The sequence below is a fragment of the Myotis yumanensis genome, unplaced genomic scaffold, assembly GCF_028538775.1.
Source record: "Myotis yumanensis isolate MYYU_CA2020_CCGP unplaced genomic scaffold, mMyoYum1.0.hap1 SCAF_8, whole genome shotgun sequence".
Classification (NCBI taxonomy): domain Eukaryota; kingdom Metazoa; phylum Chordata; class Mammalia; order Chiroptera; family Vespertilionidae; genus Myotis; species Myotis yumanensis.
In genome coordinates this window covers 36496928-36522993 of record NW_027223759.1, presented here as the reverse complement: position 1 = coordinate 36522993, position 26066 = coordinate 36496928, and the positions used below count along the sequence as shown (strand labels likewise).

General features: G+C 58.3%; 2 protein-coding genes across 3 annotated transcripts; both read right to left on the bottom strand.

Annotated features, from left to right (window-relative positions):
- Positions 1–559: 559 nt before the first annotated feature.
- On the bottom strand, positions 560–5520 carry NEU4 (neuraminidase 4). Its single transcript, XM_070423392.1, has 4 exons — positions 5465–5520; positions 3164–3367; positions 2812–3067; positions 560–2071 (listed from the first exon to the last, which is right to left on the bottom strand). Exons 2-4 carry the CDS (start codon positions 3362–3364, stop codon positions 1077–1079), a joined length of 1452 nt encoding a protein of 483 aa, XP_070279493.1. The 5' UTR covers positions 3365–3367; positions 5465–5520; the 3' UTR covers positions 560–1076.
- Positions 5521–7761: 2241 nt separating this feature from the next.
- On the bottom strand, positions 7762–23762 carry GAL3ST2 (galactose-3-O-sulfotransferase 2). Of its 2 annotated transcripts, none has more exons than XM_070423391.1 (4): positions 23586–23762; positions 12034–12117; positions 10643–10907; positions 7762–9910 (listed from the first exon to the last, which is right to left on the bottom strand). In XM_070423391.1, the coding sequence occupies exons 1-4, from the start codon at positions 23594–23596 to the stop codon at positions 9092–9094; spliced, it is 1179 nt and encodes a 392-aa protein (XP_070279492.1). In that variant the 5' UTR covers positions 23597–23762; the 3' UTR covers positions 7762–9091. The 2 variants fall into 2 exon arrangements, with proteins under 2 accessions (XP_070279492.1, XP_070279491.1); XM_070423390.1 differs by lacking the exon at positions 23586–23762 and adding an exon at positions 19974–20102.
- Between the last annotated feature and the right edge of the window lie 2304 nt (positions 23763–26066).

The window sequence follows — 26066 nt, the reverse complement described above, 5'->3', positions numbered from 1 at the left end:
AACACTCTGGCCAACTGAGCTACCCGGCCAGGGCACATTTTTATTTTGTCTTTATAGTTTCCTACATATCCAAAATTTCCTACAATTAACATTTTTGTTGTTGTTGTTAATCCTCACCCGAGAATATTTTTCTATTGATTTTTAGAGAGAGTGGAAGGGACGGGGAGAGACAGAGAGAGAAACATCGATGTGAGAGAAACATATGGATTGGTTGCCTCCCACATATGCCCCAGGGTGGAGATCGAGCCTGCAACCAAGGTACGTGCCCTTAACCGGAATTGAATCTGGGACCCTCTATCCACTGAGCCAAACCAGCTAGGACAAGCATATTTTATTTTTAGAACCAAAAATGAAGAAGAAATAAAAAGGTGCTTCCATGAGGAAACAGGGGGCAGGTCCTGGGAGGTGACCCTGCTCGCTACACTCCAATGAGAAATGCAGACACGCAGGGCCCTTTGCAGACCAGACAGCTCTGGGAGCTGCCCTACTGAGACCTGCCTTTCCTGCCCTCATCCTGCTCCCACCTCTGACGCCCCAGGGTTTGGAGAGTTTGGCCAGTGGGGTGGGGATAGGGAACAGACGATGCAACAAGGTTGGGGGCTGGTGGTCAGAGAAGTGAGCTAGAGAACTGGGTGCCCTCCCCAGGGCTTTGGTAGGGAAAGAACTCAAGAGAAACGTCTCTGGACATGAATGCACAACCCCTTTATTTCCCATCCAGAAACCAGAAAGCAGAGTGAGATTAAAGAGCCAAACACCAGGACAGTGCAGCACCTTGCTCTAGTCTAAGGGTCCCCAGTCACCCTTGCCCACGGCCCATCGCCTGCCCCTACAAGGCTGAGAGCCCACCTCCCTTGGCTTCCAGCTGTGAGCTCTTCTCAAAGCCTGCTTGTTTCAGTATTAAAACTGAACTTCTGTGTCCTTGCACAGGGTCCTTCATGAAGACCTACCCTCAGGGCTCTCCATGAAGAAGTCGAAGGTCAAAGGTGCTTCTTGAGGGATCACCCAGAGCTCCATCCAGGCCCTTGCCCTCCCCCCTCCTCCTGGGTGCACCTGGCCAGGCCTGGTCAGAGGGCCCTTCAGGAGGGCCAGCACTGCTCCCGAGGCTTGCTCCCCAGGCCCGTTGGCTCGGGGCCCGGAAGCACATTCTCTAGGACCTCGCGCAGGGAGAACACGCAGAAGGAGATCTCCTCATAGGACACCCTGGCTCCACTCTCATATAGACACGCGAAGGTCAGGGCGCCCTCAGGGGTGGGCCCGATGAATGCCAGGTCAGAGTAGCCGCTGGGGCCCTGGTAGATCACCCAAGGCTCCGTCCAGCTGTGCGGGTCCAGGGGGGACCTGTTCAGATGGACACCCATATGGAGCCGAGCCCTGCGCCCCGCTGGGTGGGAATACAGCAGCCATGTGGGGCTCTGAGGCAGGGCAGCAGGGAGCCTAGGGAGCTGAAGGGACCAGGCCCTCCTGTCCCCACTGAGCTCAGGCCCTGGGCTAGGGTCCCCTGATCCCTCTGTCCCGCCCCCACATCCCTTTGTCCCACCCAGCCCCCTACCCCTTTGGGTGTCTCCAGCCCCCTCCTTTGGGGATTCGTGGGCTCCAGGACAGTGATTTGGAGGAAAGGGAGTCTTCCTGGAGCCCACTGACCATCCCTCATCACCAGGCCTATTAGAGGGTGGGGCTGGGAAGCCCAGGATGCTGCCCTGGCAACCCCGGGCCGTCTCGGCCAGGGTGGGCACCAGCTCTCCTGGCAGGAAGGAGGTGCCCTCATCTGTGCTGAGGGCCTGCACACGGCTGCCCAGGGGGCTCCGGGCATTGCAGTAGAGGACACTGCCCGCCTGCCCTCCATCCACCACAGCCAGCTGACACTCGCCCGAGCGCAGGTTGGACAGGAGGCCGCCATGGTGCCAGGTCTGGCCATGGTCATCGCTGTAGAAGGTGAAGGCGTGGGGGCTGGTCCTGCAGATCTTGCCGAAGCACTCACGCCGGTCCACATGGTAGGTGTAGGCCGGCACCAGCAGGCGGCCCGAGCGCAGCTGGATGCCATGGCCTGGGCCCACGGCAAACGTGGCCCAGTCTGCAGACGGGAGGGGCTGCTGGTTACCTCAGGAGCAGACAGCCACAGCCGAAGGTGGTGGGGAGGATGGGGGCAGTGCCGGATCAGGGAGCAGCTTATGAGGGAGCCACCCCTTGACCATGCCTCTGCCCTCCACTCCTTCAAGCCACCCTGAGTCCTCTGGGGCTGGACAAGCCTCCTGAGAACATTAGCAGGAGTGGGAGCCCGGGCGGCCACTTGGCCAGGTTCTCGGCATGTGAGCAGGTGGCCAGGGTGAGCATTGTCCCTGCAGGGGCAGCTGAGGGATGTGGGGTGTGTGGAGCTTCGGGACTGGGTAGCCCCTCCAGCCTGGGCCAGTCCCCTGGGGTGGGGTCCACACCCACCGGTAGCTCGTTGATTAGCTGCAGGTCTCAGAGCCGCCCCCTGACCGGGTCGGGGTGGCCCCTGAGGCAGTGGTAAGGTCACCCTGCCTGCAACCGCCGCTGAGGAGGAGGAGGAGGAAGTGGTTAAGGAGGGAGGCCTTGGGGTTTGGGGGCTCAGATGAAGACACAGCTCAGGAAGACGAACAGACAGCTCCTTCTGACCTGACCAACACCCGTTTGCGGACTTAGGGGTGGAGGATGGTACAACCTCCATGGTCCTTAGGCTGGGGGCGGGGGCGAGGGCGGGCAGCCAAGGGACCACTAGCCAGACCCGCCCGCACCAGCGGTGAGGATCCACCCCACCCCGTGCAGACCCGCCCCCAGGTGTCTACCGCCTACCCCGCTCGGTGGCGCCCACCGCCTCCGCCGTGAGGTCCCGCGCGCTGCCCCACGTGCGCCCCGCGTCCCGGCTGGTCACGCAGCAGAGGCGCGCGGCGTTCCTGCCCGTGGCGATCTGCGCCAGCTCGGGGGTTTGGCCGCGGATGGCCACAAAGAAGAGGAAGACGGTGCCGGTGCGCGCATCATGCACGGGGCAGGGGTTCATGGATCGGTGCTCCTCCAGGGCCGCGGTGCCCAGCACTTGGGCGTCGCCCCACTGCCGGGAGAGGGGAGGGGTGGGGGAGAGGGGCAGCCTCAGTTTCCCGTCCGCACGGGGCACCCCCCGCCCCACCGCCCCTGCAAGGTCACTCACCCGCACGGAGCCCCCCGCCAGCGTGCCGCACCTCTGCACCAGGCGGTGGGCGTGCGCGTCGTTGGGGCTGAGCCGCTGCTCCGCGAAGGCCAGCAGGGTGGGCCCGGGGGTCACGGGCAGCAGCGCGGGCACGCGGTAGGTCAGGCCGCTCCTCTCGCTCTGGAAGAGCACGGTCCGCGTGGGGACTTGGGGGGTCCCCATGCCCTGCGGGCCCAAGGCCAGCGGGTCAGCGGTCAGGGTCCAGGCACACTCCCCTCTCTCCGTCCGGTGGTGGAGAGGCTCTGTAAGTGCAGACGCGCGGAACCACGCCAGACGCCTCCCTGTACCCACCTCGAACCGCCCTGGCCCAGGCTCCCTGCCCGCCTCTTCTTCACGGCCACTGCACCCCCAAACTGGCCCCTTCCTGCTGTCAACAGAGCCCACAGAGGGAAAGCAGGGCGCCTGGCCCGAGCCCCTTCACCCTACACGCCTGTGAGCCTGGGGCAGGTCAGCACCACCTGCCCAGGAGCCCAGCCAGGTGCACAATCAGGACCCAACCCTTTGGACAAGGAAGGGTTTACTGTCCCCAAATATGGGCCCCACCACCTTGGGGGCCAGCCCCACAAACACAGAGAGGCACAGAAACAGATACACCATCAAAAAAAACCCACACAACACAAGGAGACTCACACACGAAACAGACACATGCAGATGCACACACATCCCCACAGATACACGCTTGGGAGGCAAACACACGCAGTCACTTTGCACACACGGGAGGAAGGCACCCCAGCTGCTGCCACCACTCTTCTCAGACCTGCAGGGCTGCCAGGGTCAGGAGGTTCTGGGGAGTAGCCCGGAGTGGCGGGGATCACCTGCTGACCAAGGTGGCCCCAGCAGGTCTGCAGAGAAGGGGCCTGGAGGGACATCTGCGGGGGGAAGGTGACCCGCCACCCTGTCCCTTGGGCTCCTGAGAGAGGCTGGGGGTCCTGAGAGGTCTAACAGAGCCATTGCCACCCACAGGGGCCCCCAATAGCTCCCACACGTGCCTCAGAGACCTAAGAATGGTATAGGCCAGAAGAGCAGTGAGAGGGACCCCACGGTGGCCAGAGAGGCCACCATCCTATGGTCCTGCCCCTGCCCCATCCCACCAGAGAGGAGCCACAGGAGACAGGGGGCAGGGGACAGCTCTAGTCTGTGCACTGAGGCCCAGTGTCTTGAACTTGAAAGCAGGAAGCAGGTGTGGGTGTCACATGTCCCTCTGGGTTGAATGGACACAGCAGGACATTCTCTCCACTTGGCTCCCTCCCCAGGGCCTGAGACCACCCGAGCTGGTATCAGCATAACAGGCAGCCCAGGCGCACGCCTGGCCTGAGGACAGAGCGGCAGAGAGGGAGGCTCCCAAGACCAGCTGGTATGTCTGCTTGCTGCACAGAGCAGAAGGCCTGCCCAGCACTTGGAACGTCCTTGCCCCGACCAGAGCCCCAAAGTTCTGGGGAGGCCCCCATTGTAGGAGAACGTACCAGTTCTCCCAGGCAGCTGGCCCTTCCCAGTGTGGCCAGTTCAGCAGATTCTGGGGCTTTGACTTGACTAGACGGCTACATCTGAACATTAACTGGAGCCAGAACCGTTAAGTCTGGATGCCCATCTACCTCCACAGGGGGGCCTTTCTAGGGGGCAGCACATCGCAGAAGGGAAGCTGAGGCCCAGGGAGGCCATGGGACCTCCAAGAGAACCTGGTCCCCTAACCCTGGATCCCGGGCAAGTTGTCAGGGCTTATTCTGCCTCCAAGGGGCTTACCCTAGACCTGCCTGCAGCCGGTCCTGTCTGGGCTCGCCCTGGAGCACTGAGCCAGGGCAGGTCATCTGGCCCACACCTCCCTTCTGAGTCAGCACCTCTCTTATCCTTTGGACCTATACTGCTGGGCCGCTCACCTCCTGAAATGCCGCACAGGAAGAGCCAAGGCTCTTTGCATAGAAATCAGGCAGAGGAACCCTGGCTCTGTCACCCCTGCGGGGGCTCCAGTCTAACCTGCCTGCCCTGTGCTCTGTCTGGACAATGACTCAGTTACACACCCCTCTGCCTGGTGGAGCGACACTCACAGGCCCACCTGGTCCTGCGGACTGGACACCCCGTCTGCACCCATCCCATCCTCTGAATCTACCTCCAGGCCCTTCAGTGTCACACCTGCCCCTTGAGCCAGGAAACTGCCCACTGGGGCTCCACCTGCCCATGGCCCTCAGCCCAAAGAGGGGCAGCCAGGGAGGATGGAAGGAGCGGGGTCCCGGCCCTGGGAGGCTGGGAAGCAGGGAAGGGACTCACCGGGCACCGCAGGGAAGCCGCACAGCGGGCTGTGGTGCGGCCACAGGACTGCCCGCCTGCCTTCGGACCCAGCGAGCTGAGTGGAGACAAGGGCCCACTGTGTGGGTGGGAGGCAGGAGGCGGGAGCTGGCCTGGTCCCAGCGCTGCGTCGGGACCCAGGACCCTCCCGCCAGCTGTGGTGCAGCAGAGCAGCCAGGGGGTGCAGAAGGGCACTCGGGGTGGGGGCCAGGGTCAGGACGGGGCCACACAGGGCTCCTCTCTTCTGGCTGACCCGCTCCACCCTGGGGTGCTGGGGACTTGGGGTTGGGGGGGTCACAGTTGCCCTCAGGCCTCCTGCAGAGATGCCTCAAACTACATAACACTCTGTGACCCTTCCCTTGGCCTCCAGGATGTAACCTCTTGGGCCCTCACTGGGCTCCAGCCCGTGTCTGTTGCTCGGGGGCCCGGCGCTCACCAGGCAGGCCCGCATCCCACCCCTCCCACCCCTTCCCCAGCACCAGCCGCCTCCCAGGGCCCCTCCTGCCAGCTGGCCCCATTCACCCTCACCATTCCACCATTGCTATCTCCAAGGTGGCTTCATGGATGGCCACTGCATGGGTGACCGCTGCCCAGGTGACCGCTGCCTGGGCCAGGACTCAGGGAGAGTGCTGTCATCAGGGTCCTGAGGGGCCAGCCTCCTCAGGACCCCGCCCCCTCCTTTTCCTGCCCCTCCCTCCATTCGAGGGAGAAATGGGCTCTGGGAAAATTAAGACATCCTGTGATGTCCACATGGAGATGACAACCCTGCTGTGTCCCTTCAGGTCCTCAGGGCCTGAGGGGATTTACAAGGCCACAAGGCGGAGAGGAGTGGGTGGGCCACCATCCTACTTGATGGCCGCCAGCCCCTCACCACCCAGCACAGGCACGGCCCCAGGAAGACTGCCGCCCATTCTGTGAGGGTTCTGGCACGGGCACCTGTCACCTCTGCTCACTCCCGTGAGCCCCAGGGCCATCCCCCAGTCTCCCTAAGAAAAGCACATGCCCTCTGGCCACAGGCAGCCCCTCACCTGCCCCCAAAAGGAGGTTTAGGCAGAGTTTGCTCTGAGCTCACTAGCTGCACAGGATGCCAGCATATTCGGCCTTTTGGGTGGGTGGACTGGTCATTTCTGAGTTCTTATTACAGACCACAAGCACTTTACATGGTAATAAATACCCCAAAGTTTCCCTCCAAAACCGTTCCAGTACGTATTCCTGCCAACCCCAAAGGTACAAGCAAATGCCATGGAATTTCTATGGAGACTCAGTGGTCTCGGTTCTGTGCCTCGGAGGATGGAACAGGCAGAGGTGGAGGCTCCCCTCCCCCACCCCCATACAACACAACCTACAAGCTGCTCTGGGTTCAGAAGCAGCAGCTTTCCTCCTTATCCGGGGTTCGCACTGGCCCAGGCCAGCCCGGTTTGGGTCTTGCTTCCTTTGGGTTTTGGCGGAGCCTGCCTGATGCTGAGGGCACTGGATTTTTTCTGAGTCTTTCTCATTTGACTATAGTTTCTTATCCATGGCTCTTACTGTCCTTCTGAGCCGCCTGTCATCCCCTTGCCGTTCGTCGGGCATCTGGTTCCCTTTCTCTGCGTCCCCGAGGGATCCCTTCTGCCTTGTCCCTGGTGAGGGAGAGGGGCCCCAGCTCACCCTGGCTCTGTAGTGGCCTGTTCTTCACCATCTCTGTCCAGTTTTTTGGAAGTCACTTTTTCCGTTTCCAAGTGTTGTCTTTTCTTTTCACATTCACTGCACTATGTCTTCTAATCTCACTAAAAACTCATTCTTCTTTTTATTTTTTATTTTGAGAGGACGCTCATTAAAGCTGGGGACAGTGAAACAGGAGAGGGTTTAGGGTAGAAGAAGCAGTAGGCGAGAGACTAGGCGGGGCTGCTTTGGCTCCATAGGAACTTTAGGGGAAACAAGGGAGCCAAGGCTGGCTGTCAGCTCACTGGAGAGTCAGAGACAAGGAGGCCTTGGATTCAGTTCAGGGGTGAGCCCTGGATGAGCTGCCACTGCCCATTGCTCCCTGGCTGCAAGTCGCATGGCACCCTTAGAGGTTAGGAGGTGCATGCCTGTGGGGGAAGAAGAGGAGGAAGGATGAGGCTCGGCATGCTCCCAGGAAGAAAAGTTCACACCGGATCCTGTGTTTTAAGGGTTTTAAAGGCTGGGAGTTTAGGAGGTCTTAGGGGGAGGATCTCTTTATTATTATTATTATTATTATTATTATTAATTTGAGAGAGAGGAAGATAGAGAGAAAGAGAAAAAGAGAGAGAGAAACATAGATGTGTTGTTCCACTTATTTATGCCTCCATTGGTTGATCCTTGTATGTGCCCTGGCTGGGAATCGAACCTGAAACTTTGGCATATTGAGAAGACACTCTAACCAAATGAGCAACCCGGCCAGGGCATAGGAGAGGGTTTCAACAGAATATTCATCAGATTTATGGTGATGTACCAAAATGAGATTAATTTCTTTTTATTTTATTTTTTATTTCAGAGAGGAAGGGAGAGGGAGAGATAGAAACGTCAATGATGAGAATCATTGATCTGCTGCCTCCTGCACAACCCCCACTGGGAAGCGAGCCTGCAACCTGGGCATCTAACCACGATCTCCTGGTTTATAGGTCAAATGTTTAACCACTGAACCACGTTAGGCCAAGCAAATTCATATCCTTGGGTGTGGTTGGTACAAACTGTACTAACTGGATTTCTGCTATCTATCTCTCTGAGGAGTCATTTAAGCTGTATACCCTCTGATTAGGAAGAAGTTAAACCATTTACTCTTAGGTGTCCTTGGTTACGGAATATAGGATTTTGCGATTTACTAGCTGGCTGTGAACTGCTAGGTCATTTAAATATTTGTCTCAATTTTCCTCTTCTACTTTCCCTGGCTTACTGACCTGTCTTAACTGGACCAGGTTTTCCTAAAGAGCTGAAGTCACCTGGTGGTAGTGCCATGGGGAGTGTCCTCCTAACAGAAGCCATGGTGCTAAGAAAGCTTGTTGTGTACCCTGCTCTGTGGGTGAAAAATCACTTTGAAAAAGTTTGCCCCTCCTGGGAGAGTTCCCAGTGTTCCAGGGAGTGGCTGCCTCCTGTTCTGATCATTTCGGGGGCTCCCCTTCTTTGAAATGCTGATTCACCTGAAAAGTGTGGACACACCTACACACAGGAGTACCCGCTGCAGGTGCCCAGCCCAGCTGCGAGGTCCTCTGAGCTGGAGGCCCTGAGGGGACAGGAAGGGCCCCCAGCATGGGGCAGGCAGGCCAGGCTGAGCCTCCAGGCTGAGCTGAGAGCAGCTACTCCTCCAGCGCTCCGGGCACCACGTGTTTTGAAGGGCATATAACACTGACTGTGTGCATCCCACTCTCACCGCTGGGCCCCCGAGCAGCCAGGAATCATGTCCTCCCAGGCAGTGCGCCCTCAGTCCCTCCCCACGAACAACAAACAGGCTCTCTCCCGGGACTGCGTCCAACATGAGCTCCTTCTGCAGGCGTTTTCCTCACTGGACACTGGGAATGGGGAGCTGTAATCCCAGGAACCCAGCTACGAGCCTGAGGCCGTGCCCAGGGCCTCCCAACGTGGCAGCAGAGGGACGGGCATCAAACGGAGGGGCTATGCCTTCAGGAAGGGGATGTTCTTGGGGGGCTTTTCGGGGAACTGCAGGGTGTACAAGCGGGCCATGTACTGGAGCTCGGGCATGACCATCCGCTGACACATGCGCAGCGTCTCGTTGTCCAAGCCCTGCCTGAGGTTGTAGCCCAGGATGCTGGCCTCCCCGGACTGGAACGGCTGCAGCCTGCGGTCGGTGATCTGCGTCTTGTTCTTGGGCGCGCTGTCCTGCAGGCACAGGGCTTCCAGCTCACGCCGCCGCGCCTGCAGCCTCGCCACCTCGGAGCGCAGTCGCCGTGGGCCCAGCTCGGCGCGCACTGAGGCCCAGAAGGTGCGGTTGAAGTGCTGGTAGAGGTGCCAGTCCAGCGCGCACCAGCGCTTGGCGCGCTCCTGGCCCTCGGGCGTCAGGCGGGTGACGGTGCGCTGGCTGCGCGAGTTGAGCTTGAAGGAGACCACGTCGTCCAGCCGCCAGCGAAGCCGGCGCCGCAGCAGCACCATGGACTCGTCGAAGTGCTCGGCGATGAGCACCAGCTGGAAGCGCTGCTCCACCTCGGCCAGGCGCGCGCGGACGTAGCTCTCCTCCACCGGCGCGTTGGGGTCGAAGCCCAGGTCGAACCACATGTGGTTCCGGGCGTAAGCGTTGCTCAGGCTCACGCTCTGGTTGTAGTAGGTGTGCGGGGCCGCCAGGAAGGCGTCCAGGCTCGGGGCGGCCCTGAAGGCGGGCGCGTCGCGTCTGTAGTAGGTGAAAGAGGACTCCAGCTGGAAGATGGGGTTTCTGAGGATGGAAAAGTATAGGGTGTCGTTGGGCATCACTTTCTGCACCTGTGCGGAGACAGAATGAGGGCTGGTGACGCTCCGGGCTTCTTCCAGAAGCTCAGGGGGCAGGTGTCCTCACCCCCCACTACCACCACCCACTCCCCACTGCACACCTGACCCTGCCCACCACCTCTCCCACTGGCTTCCCTGCATCGCGTCCACGCTACCTTGCTCCCTTGACTGCCACTTTCCACGAGTGTCCAGAATGATCCTAAAACACTTGAACTTGGCCCTGCCCTTCCCCCAAACTCCCTCCACTTCCCCGTCTCTCTCCTGGAAGGGCAGTCAGGGAAGCCCCCAGGAGGAGGTGATCTCTAAGAATCTGAGACCCAAATGACCCACAAGAGGAGGTGTGAAGAGCATCACACTGAAGGGGATGACAGCACATGCAAAGGTCCTGGGGTGGGAAGACTGTGAGGGTTGGGAACAAGAGGAATCTGGAGAAGGAGGAGAAGGCGTGGGCATCCTCCTGGTAGGCTGTGAGGGCACCCCTATCTGATTCCAAGAGCAGCTGCAGGCCACTACAAGTGGAGGTTGGAGTGGCAGGGTCTTCCAATGGACAGCTACCAGCCCCCTCCAGCCAGGTCCCTGTACACACCCCACACAGTCTCTCCAGTGGCCAGGCCTGACCCCTCCCCGCATGGTCACGCCACAAAGTGCCTTCAAGGCCTGCGGCTGAGTCCTGCCCCTCCATTACGCCCCATCTCCCACCTGCAGAGGGCACGCCCCCAGCCACACCTCGGGCAGGTTAAACCTCAGGTGGTTGCACATGATGTTGAAGTGCCGCTGTGGGCCATCCTGCTCCACGCCCTCCACGTAGCGAGCCAGGAAGAGCCAGGGGTAGCCCAGGTGGAAGCGCGAGCCGGCTGGCAGCGCCACCGACAGGTTGTGCCTCTCAGCAAAACGGAAGAGGATGTTGAGCACCGTGCTGCTGGCGGTCTTGTGCGTCTTGAGAAACATGATGTTGGTGATGGGCAGCCCCTCAGTCTGGCCCCCGAGTAGGCTGGGAGGACAGCATGCTGCCATCAGTGAGGGGCACTGCCCCCCCTTCACCCCCAACCGGAAATCCCCACTGGGAGAGACCCCAACCCAGCAAACCTCCCAGGTGCATGACCCAGCGACCCCCAACTACATGACCTCAACCCAGCAGCCCCCCAACCCACACTTCCCATAGTGGTGACATCCCAACCCTCCCAGCCTCATCACTGTGGTCCCTCTAACCTAGAGACCCCCCCACCCTGCAGCCCCCAAGGACCCACTGGCACAAACATGATTCTCCCTAAGTGGCTGTATCATCTGCCCCTCATGTACTGCAGGCTGGACCCCTAGACGCTGGCACCCCTCTTGGCCCCCCAACTTCTTGTCTGGCACCTGGGGCACCTGACATGGTGCTGGCCCTGTGGTCTGAGCCATGTGTCTGGCATTTCTTGGCTGATCCTTCATATCAGGATGGGCCAACCTGACCGCAGGGCAAGAGTGGAGGCTGGTGCCCCCACCGGAGGACTCCAGCCTGGAGCAGCAAGGCCCCAAAGCAGGGCCAGTAAGAGGGACCCAGGATGGGGGAGGAGGGCAGGGTCCAGAGGCCTACACTGGCCCTGGGGACAGTGAGGAGGTGGGGGTAGCAAAGAGACCCAGGGACTTTGGCATTCCCCCATATCCCAAGGAGATCCAACCAACGTTGGCGGTAGGGGCAGGAGGAGATGGCCTGGGTCACAAAACCCTCCCAGCAGCCAGGCTAAAGTGCTGGGCCTGTGTGGCCATCCCCATGGGCCCTGGGCTTCACAGAGGACATACCACTGGCAGGCAGGGAGCAGGGGCCTTGATCTCCCCGAACCTAGGCCCTAGCCCTGCCTCCCAGCACCTGGTCACCCTCTGCACACAGCAGCTCTTCCCAAGACACCCCCAGACCAGGCCCAGGCCCCACCCTCCCAGAGTCCTCCTCACCGCCCAGAGGACTCATTGGGAGGGCCTCAGTAAGCTAATGGGTCCCAAAAGGAAGGGCCCACCCCATCTAGGAGATGTGACCTGCCCTGGTCACTGGCCGATGCTTGGAGATAGGCAGGCTGGGGCCCTGTACTGGTCTGGGAGGGAGCGTGCCCAGACTACAGGGCACCCAATGCAGCACTCACGGTGTGAGCATTTCCACATCCACATGCAGGAGGCCAACCAGCAGGAGCACGAGCAGGGTCAGGAGGAGGAGGGTCCAGAAGCGCCTGTGGGCGGGGGAACCAGTGAGCCCCCAGTCAGGGGCACAGGAGGGACCGATGCCACCCACCCCACCCACCTCAGCTCAGCATCATCCATGTAACAGCTCCTATTGAACCTAAGTGGCTATACCCTCTGCCCCTCATGTGCCACAGGCTGGGCCCCTGTACTGTGTGCCGGCCCGTGCAGGCCCTGGGTGGATGGATCATCAGACTCTGCTCCCCGTTGGCCCCCTGCCACACTCCCCACTGCCCAAAGCCAGGGGAAGCCAAGAGGCAGAGCCCTTCTCTGGGAAGTGGGCAGGAATCTGACAGGTGGAGGTGAGAGCAGGTCAGGGGTCCCTGGAGACTGGCCTGAGACCCCTGAATGCACACCCCAGGGACACATCCTGGGTGGGGGCCGAGAGGTAGTACATCCTGGCATTCTGCCCCCCACAGAAGGGGAGGAGCCCCACAAAAGAGGACACTTAGAGGGCCCGCCTGGGTTCCAGGAACTCAGCAGGTGGGGTTCAGGCAATAGTCCCTGGGCTGGGACACCCAAGGGAGACACGGTGACCAGATCAGGGAAGGGACAGGCTAGGACAGGGCGCCCAATAGTGTAGGGCTGTCCCTCACTGTCGTGATTGGCACCACCTCTCAGGACTCTGAGTTAAAGGGCACAGAGCCTTTGTCCAGAGAGGACATGTGCAAGGATTTGTCCTGGAGTCACCATGTACCCCTTGACACCTGACCTGCTCTACCCCATGGAGTCCCAGGGGGTCCCTGATCCCCACTGGGCTCAGGAAGATCACATGTCTCGCCTGAGGCCACTCGCTAGGGAAGAGGCTTGTGGCCCAGAGACACATTCATCCGAAGGCCACACTGTCCCCGCCACACAGCACCGGTGCCCTTCCACACGGGCAGGTGGGGAAGCCTCCTGGGGCGCTGGAAGAGCCAAGGCACACCAGCAAGGCATGTCCAGTGGAAAGAACCAGGTCAGGACACAGCGGCACCATTGTGGGGAGGGACACACTCAGGTGGATGCCAGAGACCCTGAGGGTTTGCCCAGGAAGGGAAATGTGCACACTGCAGACACTTAACACTCTGCATGCACTGAGCGCACTGCACACCATGCACACACTGTGGACACTGCACACACAAAGCACACACAATGCACACAGTGTGGACACTGCACACACACAGCACACACAATGCACACACTGTGGACACTGCACACACACAGCACACACCATGCACACACTGTGGACACTGCTCACACAAAGCACACACCATGCACACACTGTGGACACTGCTCACACAAAGCACACACAAAGCACACACACTGTGGACACTGCACACGCAAAGCACACACACTGTGGACACTGCTCACACAAAGCACACACCATGCACACACCGTGGACACTGTCAACACTGCACATGCTGCACACACATTGCACACAATGCACACACACGGACACTAGATAAGCTTTCCCCCGCCTCACTTCACCCTTGTTCTCCAAGTAATTCTCTCCCGGATGCGCCCCCAGTCCTATGACAGGTGGGAATAGCTGATCCTTAATAAGTGATAGAACAGCCCAGCTGGCGTGGCTCAGTGGTTGAGTATCAACTTGTGAACCAGGAGGTCACAGTTCGATTCCCAGTCTGGACAAATGCCTGGGTTGCGGGCTCAATCCCCAATGTGGGGCGTGCAGGAGGCAGCCAATCAATGATTCTCTCTCATCATTGGTGTTTCTATCTCTCTTCCCTTCCTGTCTGAAATCAATAAAAATATTTTTTAAAAAATAAGTGATATAATATTATTATATTTAAAATCATTTTTTTTGAAATATTAATGTTTGTTGCATGTAAATGGCTAATTATCTTGTATCTACAACCTGGTAATAGATTTAGTTTGCATATTGTATGGTTAAGTGCAAAATAAATAACTAAATAAATAAATGTGGGGGCGGGGGGGAGTGATAGCCCTAGCTGGTTTGGCTCAATGGATAGAGAGCATCGGCCTGTGGACTGAAGGGTCCCGGGTTCGATTCCAGTCAAGGGCACATGCCCAGGTTGAGGGCTCAATCCCCAGTAGGTGGCGTGCAGGAGGCAGCCGATCAATGATTCTCATTATTGATGTTTCTATCTCTCCCTCTCCCTTCCTCTCTGAAATCAATTAAATATATATATATATTTTTTTTTTTTTAAATAAGTGATAGAACAGCAGTGAGTGAGGCCCAATAGGGAAGGACGCCCAAGTCAGCAGTGGCCTGTGGGCAGCAGCACAGGGACCCCATGAGATGCAGAAAGGGGAGTGACCAGGAGAAGCAGGTGGGGGGCTTCAGAGAAGCGGGGCCCCAGTGAGGTGCACGGATCTGGGGGAACCATAGTCTGCACCAGAGTGAGAAGGAACAAGTTTCCAAACCACAAAGGGTTGCCCTTCTAGAAGGCCATACTGTGGTCACAGAGCCGCGGGGTTACTGTGCTACAGTCCTTTCCACTGAACTCATGAGACCCTCCCAGGGAAGCGGTGTGCTGTCCCCTGACACCTGCTGGTTGAACCCCTGCTGGGACGTCTGCCAGGCTGGTCTCCCTTACGACACTCTCCAGTCGACATTTTGTTCCACCATAAAACTCCCCCCGACAAATACTGCAGTTTACCGACTCCTTGCAGAGGCTTTAATAAGATTCTGCCCACACTGACCATCTGTTTGAAACTTACAATAACCTCTTTGGCCTTGAGGCAGCATGAATGTGTCTCAGTTCTTCGCAGCTGCCCAGTGAGAACCAGGAAGTCTGTAGAGAACTCCCCGTTTCTAAAGAGAGGCTCTTCCTTGCCAGAAGAGCCTCTAGTCCCAACGCCCACCGTGGGGTCAGTAGGGCCGTGGGGGTTGAAGTGACCTGGGAAGGCAGTGGCCACGGGGGGACCGGTGGTCAGCCCAGAGGGGCCACCAACGCTCTCCGGCCTGTCCTGACACCACGAGTTGCTCATAGATGGTTAGTCTTTAACGAGAGCCCAGTGGTTGCACAAGGCTAAGTGGATGAATTGCTTGGTATGTGAATTACATGTCAATAAAGCTGTTTAAAAAAGCAAAATTTTAACATTTTTTAAATGACTCCAGCTGCTAAAAAAAATTTTAGAGCCAATAATTGTGAGAAAAATTATGAAAAATAGTTGAAAAGTATAAACCATGTGACCATGCTACCAAGTGCCTTTAGCTGGAAGGGGCCACCTCAATCCCTGAGAACTTCCACTCAAACAAGCACTTGTCTGTGGCACCCCCTTCCCTTTGGGGGTGGCCGCGTTGCTCAGGAGCCTCAAACTTCCTGCATTTGGAACTGAGAACAGGATGTGGCATTGGTCCAGTTCCACTGGGACCAGTGGGGAGAGCGTAAGGCCCCCAGGCCCAAGCCCACACCCCGCTGAGCTGAGGGCTGACCAGTGAGTGCCCCAGGTGAGGCCATTCCCAGGTTGCTCAGGAAGAATTCCTGGCATCTGGTAACAACCAATAAAAGATATAAAATTGTGAGCAGTAAACAGTCAAGACAGCCAGCATATCAGCAAGATTCACAGTGGTTTTATATCCAGGATTCCACACACCCCTGCAGGCCCACCTGACCAGCTCATGAGAAATGGACAAACATTTGCCTCTGCAGGGTTATAAAAGGACATGGAACCAGATGTCTGCCATCATTCAGTGGTCAGCCAATGTTAGCTGGAATCTAGAAAAACAACACCCAGCCTAATCTCTAATTTTGGAGGGTGATCTTACAAATCACCCCCAAAATCCAGCACTATAGGTAGAAGAATCACACACATACACACATACACATACACACATACACACACTCACACACACACACACATGCACACACACATATACACACACTCATACACATACACACACTCAAATACACATACACACACTCACACACACACACACACAAGCACTTGGCAGCAAAAGCTGCATCCTCAGGGAACGGGCTGCCTAGACCCCTTCCCGACTCAGTGGGCTGAGGAAAGCACTGAGGAGCTAGGCTCCAGTACCCACCTCCACCTCGTGAGGCCAGGCACAGGTCTCCCGCAGGCCAGGGGCAGCTCTCAGTGCTGGGGACCTGGTCAGTGCAGAGTGGAGCCCAGGGCCACAAGTTCAGAGCACAGAGCCATCCATATAAAGGCCAAATCAAAAAGAAACAGGGGCCCCCGGCCAGCATGGCTCAGTGGTTGAGTGTCGACCTATGAACCAGGAGGTCACAGTTCAGTTCCCAGTCAGGGCACATGCCCAGGTTGCAGGGGGATGCAGGAGGCAGCCAATCAATGATTCTCTCTCATCACTGATATTTCTATTTCTCTGTCCCTCTCCCTTCCTCTCTGAAATCAATAAAAATATTTTTTTTAAAAGAAAGTGATGGGGTGCCAGACATCCAAACTGAACATCCCCCAAATCACAGAGGGGAGGAGTGTGGGTCACCCTGCACCCGGGGACTTCATCTAGAAAAAGAAAAGAAGGCCACGTTGTCACCACCTGCAGGATGTGACAGAGGAGACACGTGGCCACAGATGCCTGTCCCGCCACACCCACCACCTACCTGCTACCCTCCCGTCAAGATGCGGCCCATTTCACTGCCATAGAATTGGAAAGGACAGGGTGTCCTTTGACCAGTAGAATGTGCCGGAAGTGATGCTGTGCGATTCTGAGCTCAGCATGAATAATGCAGCATCTGCTTCTGCTGCCCTGAGACCCTGTTCAAGACAGCTACCCAAGGAAGCTGTTAAACCACTGGAAGGCCATGTGGGGGAAATCTGAGGCACCCCTGCCAAGAGCCAGTGAGCACAAGGCTGTCCAGGGCCTTCCAGCCCCTCAACTGTCGGGCTGAATGCAGCCACTGGGGGGGGCGGGTGCCAGGCATGGGCGCAGAGGGGCCACTGTCCCTGAGAAACACCACGCCCTCTCTTCCAGCAGCTGGGTCCTGGGGGCTTGTTAACAGATTGTTGGTACAAGGAGAGCCCGGTACAGCCCATGTGCCCATTACCCCACAGGACGCCGATCCTTCTCCCAATCACTGCTTCACGCTCAGCAGCCTAGGACGGTGTTCTCTCAACTGTGGGCTGCACGCCGGTTGCTAAGAAGTCGATTCAGTGGGTCTCACTATCAATGCATGGGAGTGCAGCCAGCGCTTTTGTAGAACAGAGTAGAATAGAATGGAAGGGAGAGGAGTGGCAAAGAATAGAATAGAGTGGAATAGAGTAGAATAGAGTGGAATAGAATAGAGTAAAATAAAAATGGAAAACAATAAAATATTATAGAGTAGGATGAGATGGAACAGAATAAATATATTCTAGATGTAGAATCCATATATATAAAAAGCCAGGGGCCGTCAGAACCAAAACAACCAAATGGACGACCAAACAGGCTGCAGGGGCCGAACTGGTTTGGCTCAGTGGATAGAGCGTCGGCCTGCGGATTCGAGGGTCCCAGGTTCGATTCCAGTCAAGGGCATGTACTTGGGTTGCGGGCACATCCCCAGAGGGGGGTGTGCAGGAGGCAGCTGATCGATGTTTCTCTCTCATCGATGTTTCTAACTCTCTATCCCTCTCCCTTCTTCTCTGTAAAAAAGTCAATAAAATATTTTTTTAAAAAAACACAGGCTGCAGGGGGGTTAGTGAGGGATGACCAAATGACTGAACAGCAGGCTGCGTGAGGCGGCCAGGCTGACGGGGTGGGGGTGCAGTTGGGGGCAACCAGGCCAGTGGGGGCGCAGTAAGGGGTAACCAGGCCAGGGGGGGGGGGCGGGGTCAGTTAGAGGTGACCAGGCTGGCAGGGGGGCAGTTGGGGACGATCAGGCTGGCAGTCAGAGGCAGTTAGGGGTGATCAGGCTGTCAGGGGGGGCAGTTAGGGGCAATCAGGCAGGCAGGCAGGTGAGCAGTTAGGAGCCAGAGGTTCAGGATTGTGAGAGGAATGTCCGACTGCGGGTTTAGTCCCAATCCCGGAGATCGGGCCTAAACTGGCAGTCAGACATCCCCCGAGGAGTCCTGGATTGGAGAGGGTGCTGACTGAGCTGAGGGGACCCTCCACACACCCCCCCACCCCCCGCATGAATTTCATGCACCGGGCCTTTAGTATAAAATAATAAGCATAGAATAGATAAAAATAATTATAGGACAGAACAGGAAGTTTCAGGGCTGTGGGCCTGTAGTGGCTCCTCCTTTGGCCCCACAGGACACCCAGAAGTCCAGAGCTCCTGTTGCCTAGGTCCCCCAGGGAAGCAGCACCGTCCCCACCAAAGTTCTGCTGCCTAATCAGCAAGTGGGGTCCTGTCAGGGTTGGTTGGGAGCCTCCCTACAGCTGGCCTCCCTCCCAACTTCAGTGCCCGAGACTCTACCTCCTCTGCTTATAAAGGGGAACAGCCACGTGTCACCAAGAGCTGCAGGGAGTTGCTCTCAGGAACTCAGGCCCCCCAGAGAGCCTCCTAAAATGCATGGAGCCCCCACAGGCTACACAGCCCCCACAAGCACAGCTCCTCAGGGCTCAGCACTCTTAGGGTTCTTTGCTCCCGCAGAACTGAGTCTCAAACAAACAGAAATGCAGGTCTTTAGAGGCCCAGGCAAATATCCCAAAGCCATCCAACAACTGCCATACAGCTAACGAGGCCACAGTCTTGGGCTGGGGTCCCCAGCAGCCATGAGAGCCTGGGGAGATGGCCCCCTAATCAGCGTCGCCCAAAACCTGGAAGTCACTGAGGAGGGTTTGTGCCTAAGTCCACCACAGGCAAGGGGACTCACTGAGACACCACAGCCCATCTGGCCAGAAAGTCTCAGCTCTGCTCACAGCTCCACGGACTGCCCAGGGCCACGGGGTCGCCCCACTTGGCTGCCCTGCCCACGGTTGTCCTCTCTCTGCCCCACAACAAACAAGCGTGCTGGGCCAAGCGAGAGAAGCCTGCAATCATTCGCACAATTCAAGGGAAATAAACAGGCTCTGGGTGGCCCGTGCCAGGGTTGTGGGGACGGGACTCTGTGGCTGCAGCCCCTTCCTCCAAGTGCTTTGACTGAACCCGTGAGCCTGGGACACTCAGAGCCACCAGACAGCCCATGCCCTGGGGCTCCCCATGCTGCCTCACCTGCCGTGTGCACAGGATGCTGGGCAGCCAGAGAAACCCAGCTTGGCCCCAGCTAGAGTGACCCTACCCCCAGCCTTCATGCCTCCTCCTCACAGAGTGGTGACAAAGTCCTCAAGAAGAGAGACACTGGGACCTTCCCCCATCTCTGCTAGGCCCCAGGGCCCACAGGGAGGGGTGGGCACAGGTGGAGAGGAGGGTATCAGAGGTGCTGGAATCCCGAAAAGCCTGTGGGATGAGGCAGAGAAGTAAAATGTAAAGCATCTGCAGACCATGCCCGCCTCCCTCCAACCTGTGTGTCGGAGACTCTACCTCCTCAGCTTAAAAAGGGGAGCAGCCTCCTGTCACCTAGAGCTGGCAGGGACTCCCTCTCACGCATTCAGGCCTCCAGCAAGCGTCCTAAAATGCAAATGCAGGTAACTGCCAATGCCATGAAGGAGGGTGGAAGGTCACTACAAATACAGGGGCCCAACCACAGGAAGGTGACACCTAGACTGGGGCCAGGAGGTCCCAGGGCCCTAGCAGTCCCCCACCCAGGCCTTCAGCCCAAACCTCAAATCCTCATCTTCTCCTCAGCCCTGGGCTCTTGTCCCCCAGAAGCCCAAGCCTGGGGGTGAATTCAGGGGAGTGTTAGAGGCCCCAACCCCGTGACTTCCTTTTTAAAACCAACAGAGAATGACTCCTTTCCCCAGGTTCTCAGAACATCCAAGGATAAAAGAAGTGCTCTGTCTCCCCTGGAGGACCCAGTCCCCAAACCCCCGCCTTACCTCTGCATGTGGCCCAGCGGGGACAGCAGCATGCTGGCGGGTCCTAGGAGCTGGCACAGCAGGGCAGGTGGGTTCAGGCTCCCTGCCAGCTCCTGCCCCAGCCACAGGCTGCATGTGGCCCCTTGCAGAGTATGAATTTGATTCCCAGAGAAGCTCACCTGCCAGCTCAGGTGTGAGGCCACACCCTCTCCCCTCACCCCAATGGGAGGGATTAATACTGGGCCAAAGGAAGAACCAGCCCTTCCCTGGGCACAGGTGTGAGCTGGTTTCTTCCTCAGCCTCTCATCCAGGCTCCCCCCTATGCCCCCGTCCACATCTGCTCTCCCTGCCCACCCCAAGGGTCAGTCCGCCTAGGGTGAGCTTGGAGGGAGCTGTGGGCAGCCTCCAGTGCCTCTGGATCCAGAACTCAGGAGGTGCAAATACTTGAGTGTGAAGCAAAGACAGTCAACATCTTTGAGGAGGAAAAAGGAAAATATGAGACCAAGTTCAGAAGCTTTTCTCCCTCTCCTTTTCTTCTGAAAAGTGTGCTTTATGCCAGGAGGAAATTTACTATTTCTTACATGTTGGGCTGAAAAAAAACTTTTCTTTTCTTTTTTTTTAAAAATATATTTTATGGATTTTTTACAGAGAGGAAGGGAGAGGGATAGAGAGTTAGAAACATCGATGAGAGAGAAACATCGATCAGCTGCGTCCTGCACACTCCCTACTGGGGATGTGCCCACAACCAAGGTACATGCCCTTGACCGGAATCGAACCTGGGACCCTTCAGTCCACAGGCCGACGCTCTAGCCACTGAGTCAAACCGGTTAGGGCTGAAAAAATACTTTTCAATGAGGATACCATCATAGGAACTCAACAAAAATACTAGTAGATTTTACTGCATAAAAGCTCATTTCTTTCTTCAGGAAATAATCTCATTCAAACAACAGACAACAGACTGGGGAAATGTTTGCAGCCCTTGAGCACGTGTAAAGTCCATAAAAAAAAAAGCCCCGTGGCCCATTGAGGGGCTTGTACAGGACAGACAGCCATGTGGAGGAGGCCAGGCTCTGGGGGAAGCCGGGGCGGGGGGGGGGGGGGGGAGGGGCACCACACACCTGGTGGGACAGGCCACCACGGTGGGGCCTCCTTCTCCACCCTGGCACCCACACACACACACACAGAGCTCCAGGGCCGTGGCTCGGAGGGCAGGGGCTCTGCACCCCAGGACAGTCCTCGAGGGGAAGAGGATGAGGAGAAGCATGAGGCCCTGCCTCCATCCTCAGAGAGGAGCTGGAGCCAAGCACCCGGGCCTCACTTCTGAAATGGGGCGGGAGTTGAAAGGAGAAAACGCGTTTTTCACCAAGGAAAGACAGGCAGTGCGTGGACAGCACCCGCCTGGCCAGGAATCCACGCAGCACAAACCAAAGGAGATTCCACTTGACCAGCAGGTTGGGGTACTGGTGTATTAGCCAGCGAGACCCACACTCATGCTTCGTGACAAACCACCCAGAACCTCGGAGGCCCAGCGGCAGGCGTGGCCCCTCAAGCTCACGGTCTCCGGAGGTTCTGTTTCGGGTGGGGTTTGCCCCGGGCTGGAGCAGCCACCAGGACACGCTCTTTACATTGAGGATAGTGGGGAGGCCACGTGTGCATCTCATGCCCGGCAGCATCGCAGTCTTCACATCTCACAGGCCAGCAAAGCCACACGGCCAAGCCCGAGGTCCCAGGGAAAGCCGTGAAGCCAGGGTCAGCAATGCTATAGGGCGCCTCTCAGGGGAGCGCCAAGTCCTAAGAAGCTACTGGGTCAGGTGAGAGACAGGGAAGTGCTCACTGATGGGCGGGAGGGGGCCAGGCCCAGGGCGGTCTGTGGGTAGTGCTCCCCTCCTCCAGTCCCCGCCATGGTGCCCACCTCTCTTGTCTCCTCTCGGAGGCAGAAGCCCCAGGATGCAGGGCACAGGGTTTCCACGGCTTTCTCAGGGCCAGCCCTCCCTGGGCCCGATGCAGGCATCAGCCTAGCTCCTCAGGGAGCCCCAGTGGGGCAAATGAGCCAGGGGAAACTGCCGTGGTTATGCTTCGAAATGCCATTCCTCTGATTCATTGGGGCACACTCAGGGCACTGGGCTGGGGAAAAGGACAATCATTCTAACAGCCAGACAGACCCAGGGCAGCCAACTGTTCACCCGTTTACAGCTGGGAAGGCGTTCCGGGTGTGGTGGGGGGGACACAAGTGCCACAGGTGGGGACATCTTGGGACCCAAATGCCGAGGCCCCATCTCCACCTGCTGGGGCCTCAGACTTTGTTGATGTTGTTACAATTGTGTACTTGCCTCCAAATTTGTTGTGTGTTTTTGTAACCCCAACCCTAACCCAACGCCTTGGTGTAGACAGTGACCACACGTCACAAAGTCAAATTCTCAGGACACTTGGTGAGGGAACCCCAGAGAAAGGGCAGCTGTGTGAACACCTGTGAGAAGCGCCCCAGGGCCCCATCCTGAGGGAACAGGGGAACCCCAGAACCACCAGCCCTCAGGTAGTGCAGGTCCTGGGGTGTTGGCACAGTTGGTGATGGGCTGGGCCCAGGGCGTGGAGCCTGTGGAGAGAGACCGCAGCTGCATGCCGGGTCAAGGGCGAGGCCTGGGTGGAGGGCACAGCCTCGCACCTGGTGTCCAAAGCCAAGGGCCCCCAGGAGGACCCTTGGGAGCAGCCAACAGGGGAGAGATGGGATTAGGGGCTCAGCCTCAGCTGTTGGAGGCTTGGAGGCTGGAGAAAAGGAGGCAGCAGCTAAGGACGCCGAGGTGGGAGGATTTGCAGGTCAGCTGTCAGGTGGGTGAGGACCAAGGACTGACCACAGGGTCAGTGGGGGAAGGGGAGCTGGTGAAGGGTGATGGGGACCCAACCAGCAGCTGCTTGGTGCAGTAGGGGCTAGGGCTCCAGGAGAGGAACGGACTTCAAACCTGGCAGGCAGGGAGGGGAGCTGGGTGCCAGGGGTGGGTGGCAGGGACTTGGCCCTCCTTTGTCCTGAGCAAAGGGTACCCCATGGAGACCATGGCTGGGAAGCAGCCATTTGCAGCCTGATTTGTACCAACGAGAACACACACCTCTCCTGGCCAGTCCATCTCCTGCCGCCGACCGAGGGAGACTGTGCACCCAGCAGGCCTGGCTCACTGACTCTGAAGTACCAGCAAGCTGGGTCCTTCACCTGAGCCCCCCTCCTCACTCACACCCCACAGAGTGAAGGCTGGAGGAGGCAGGGAATGGAGGACCAGGAGCCATGCCATCCCCTTCCCGTCCTGCTATCCCCATCAAGAGCCCACCTTGGACCCCCTGAACCCCACGACCTCCCCTCCCACCCCAAACTGGGAAGTCTTGTTGGCTGTCAATGCCCCTCCTCTGACCCTCCAAGTCTGGAGGGAGGGGGAGGATAGGGAGAGGAGGGGACAGGAGGGGGCCCTTGGGTGGCCTGAGCCCCCTGAGACCCCTTTAGAGGTTGGTGGGCTTGGTGATAGAACGGAGGAAGGAGCTTTCTGTGTAGCCCGCACAGAGGTACCATGTGAGGCTGATGTCTCCCTGTGCCTTCTGCCCTGGGGGGAGGGGGTCAACCCTGCATGTAGGGCGGAGACAGCTACTCACCTTCGGTGCATCCGGACCTGGGTGTCATACAGAGGAGGGGTCTGGGTGGAGCACAGCCGTGTTGCCCACCACAGGGGGTCCAGAGGGCCATGTGGACGCAGGCTCCAGGAGATGCTCAGGCCTGGCCTCCCTGGCCTCAGAAACCCTTGGTGGGTGCACAGCCCCACTTCCCTTGCCCAGAGCATTCGACTGTGGTGGGAGGCCCATCGTCCCTGCTTTCCTCCGCCTATACCGAGGTCATGGTGCGGATACCAGCTTGGGCAGCTCTCCACCTAGACACTCCCTGCACCCTCCGCATTCCTCTCTCCATGAAGGTCCGGGGGCTGCCTTGCTCTTCCTTTAAAGGGAACGTTCTCTTTCCACCCAGCCACCCACACCTCAGGAGGCAACACCACTCCGATCCCTTGCAGGTGCTAGGGCCCAGGGACACTCCACTCCAGTTGGGTCCCAGCTCCGGGATCCAGGCAGGAAGAGCTGAGGCCAGAGGCCCAGAGCCCTTGGCTGCCACCCAGCTCAGACAAAGCCCATGACGTGGGTTTTTTGAGGTCAGCCACCCAGGTGACCTAGGGAAGGAGAGGGAGGCCCCTGTGACCTGTGGGTCCTGGCTGGAGCCCCCATGAGAGCAGGTCAGAGATGTAGAAGGAACACAGAGAAACCACCATGAAGTCTGGGGGCAGGTGGCCCAGAGCCCTTGGCTGCCACCCAGCTCAGACAAAGCCCATGACGTGGGTTTTGCTGCAAGAGCCAGATCAGAGGACACAGGGTCACCTCCAAGCCCACTCTGCCACCTGCTTCCTGTGCAGGGCTGCCTCCAGCCGCTCACGCTCACACCTCTGTGCCAGGTGTGTGGCCTGAATCCTGTGCAAATGGATGGCTTTTGGGGCAGACCCAAGGCGAGAGGGGAGGCCAGCCAGGCCACTGTTTCCTCCTTCCCTGGGTGGGGGTGGCCAGAGGCAAGGGGCTGGCAGGACCCACAGGTGGGAGGGGCTCCCCCCACAGAATCAGGAGTGCACCCTCCTTGCCAGGGGAGTGAGCACCAGGACTGCCAGCTGGCCACATGCCACAGAGGACCCCTCAGGCAGCAGCCCCTCTGGGCCCTGGCTTTGACCAGAGCAAATGAACTGACCCCAAGGGCTGAGTCAGGAGTAGGGCCAGAGCCCAGCCCTCTGCCTCAGACCAGTAAGCTGGTCACCCTCAGACCCACGATGCCCCATCCCCCTCTCAGAGGGCTAATGGCTGCTGCAAACTCCGCCCAGAAACAGGGGCACTTCATCTGACCTCCAGCCACGTCCCACAGAACACCTATTTACACATGTCTGGACCAGGGCCAGTGAGGAGGGGAGCCAGGAGACAGGCCTTACAGGGCCCGTCCAGAAAGTCCCTTTTTCATGCATCCCTTCACCAGGAGCTGTTCCAGAAACTTCCGTGACTCACTTGTTCCCACCACCATGTGTCCTTAAGGAAGAGCCTGTCCTCCCCTAGGCCCTTGAGTCCCCTAAGTCTGAGTGACCTCCAGCTGAGGATGGTGGATGGTGTACTAGGTGGGGGTCGGGGGGTGAAGCCAGTCCTCATGGGGGTCAGAGAGGAGATGGTGAGGTAGCCTCGGACTGCGTCCACTGTGAGGTCTGTCACCTGTCAGTGGGGTTGAGGTCAGGGGTCAGGCACATTGCGCTGTGACCTGTCATCCCCCCCCAATTCCATAGAGCAGCATCCTGGTGGCTGTCCTCAGGTGCCCTGCGGGCCACAAGACCCCAAACTCTTCCCCTGAGCCCTCTAGGCCCACAATCATGGGACACCCCGAGTCCTGAGCGAACAGGAAGCCTGTCCTCAGAGACTGCTCCCTGCAGACCTGTGTGGGCTGCCCATCCCCAGCCACACCCCGAGGTTGAGGGGCAGACTCCTTGCCCCCCACACTCCCCCACCCTGCTCCTGGGGCTGAGACCACTGACTCACCCTCTCCATCCCTCACCCTCTGGCTGGGGCTTCCTCACCACTCCCTGGGCCCCTCCAGGCGGATGCCTCTACGGGGCCCCTCTTACATAACCTCTTCTCACATTGCAGTTTAGAGGTTTTAAAGCAAAAATCATAAGCTTTTCCTCATCCAAACACAATGGCCACCCCTCCACATTCGAGATTATTGAGATTGTCATCAGCAGAAACCCCACCTGGTGGGAGCAGCTTCCGGAGGGGAGTTCTCTCTCCAGCCCTGTTGGCTTAGGGTCCAGGTTCAGGGTTCAGGGCTTGGGCCCTGGGGTTCGGGGCTCGGGGACTGGAAAGCAGGTTTTGCTTTGCAGACATTCCTGACTGCTCGGCTTCCCTTCCCTGTGATGCGTTGTGTGCGGTGTGCCCTGGACGGTGCGCTCTGCTTTGATGGGCACTCCACCGGCTTTGGTGACATTCCGGGCCACAGAGAGCGAGTTCCCCAAGGGCAGATGGGCCCCGGGGGTCTGCAGCGGCGTCCAGCCGTTTAGTCAGACTTTC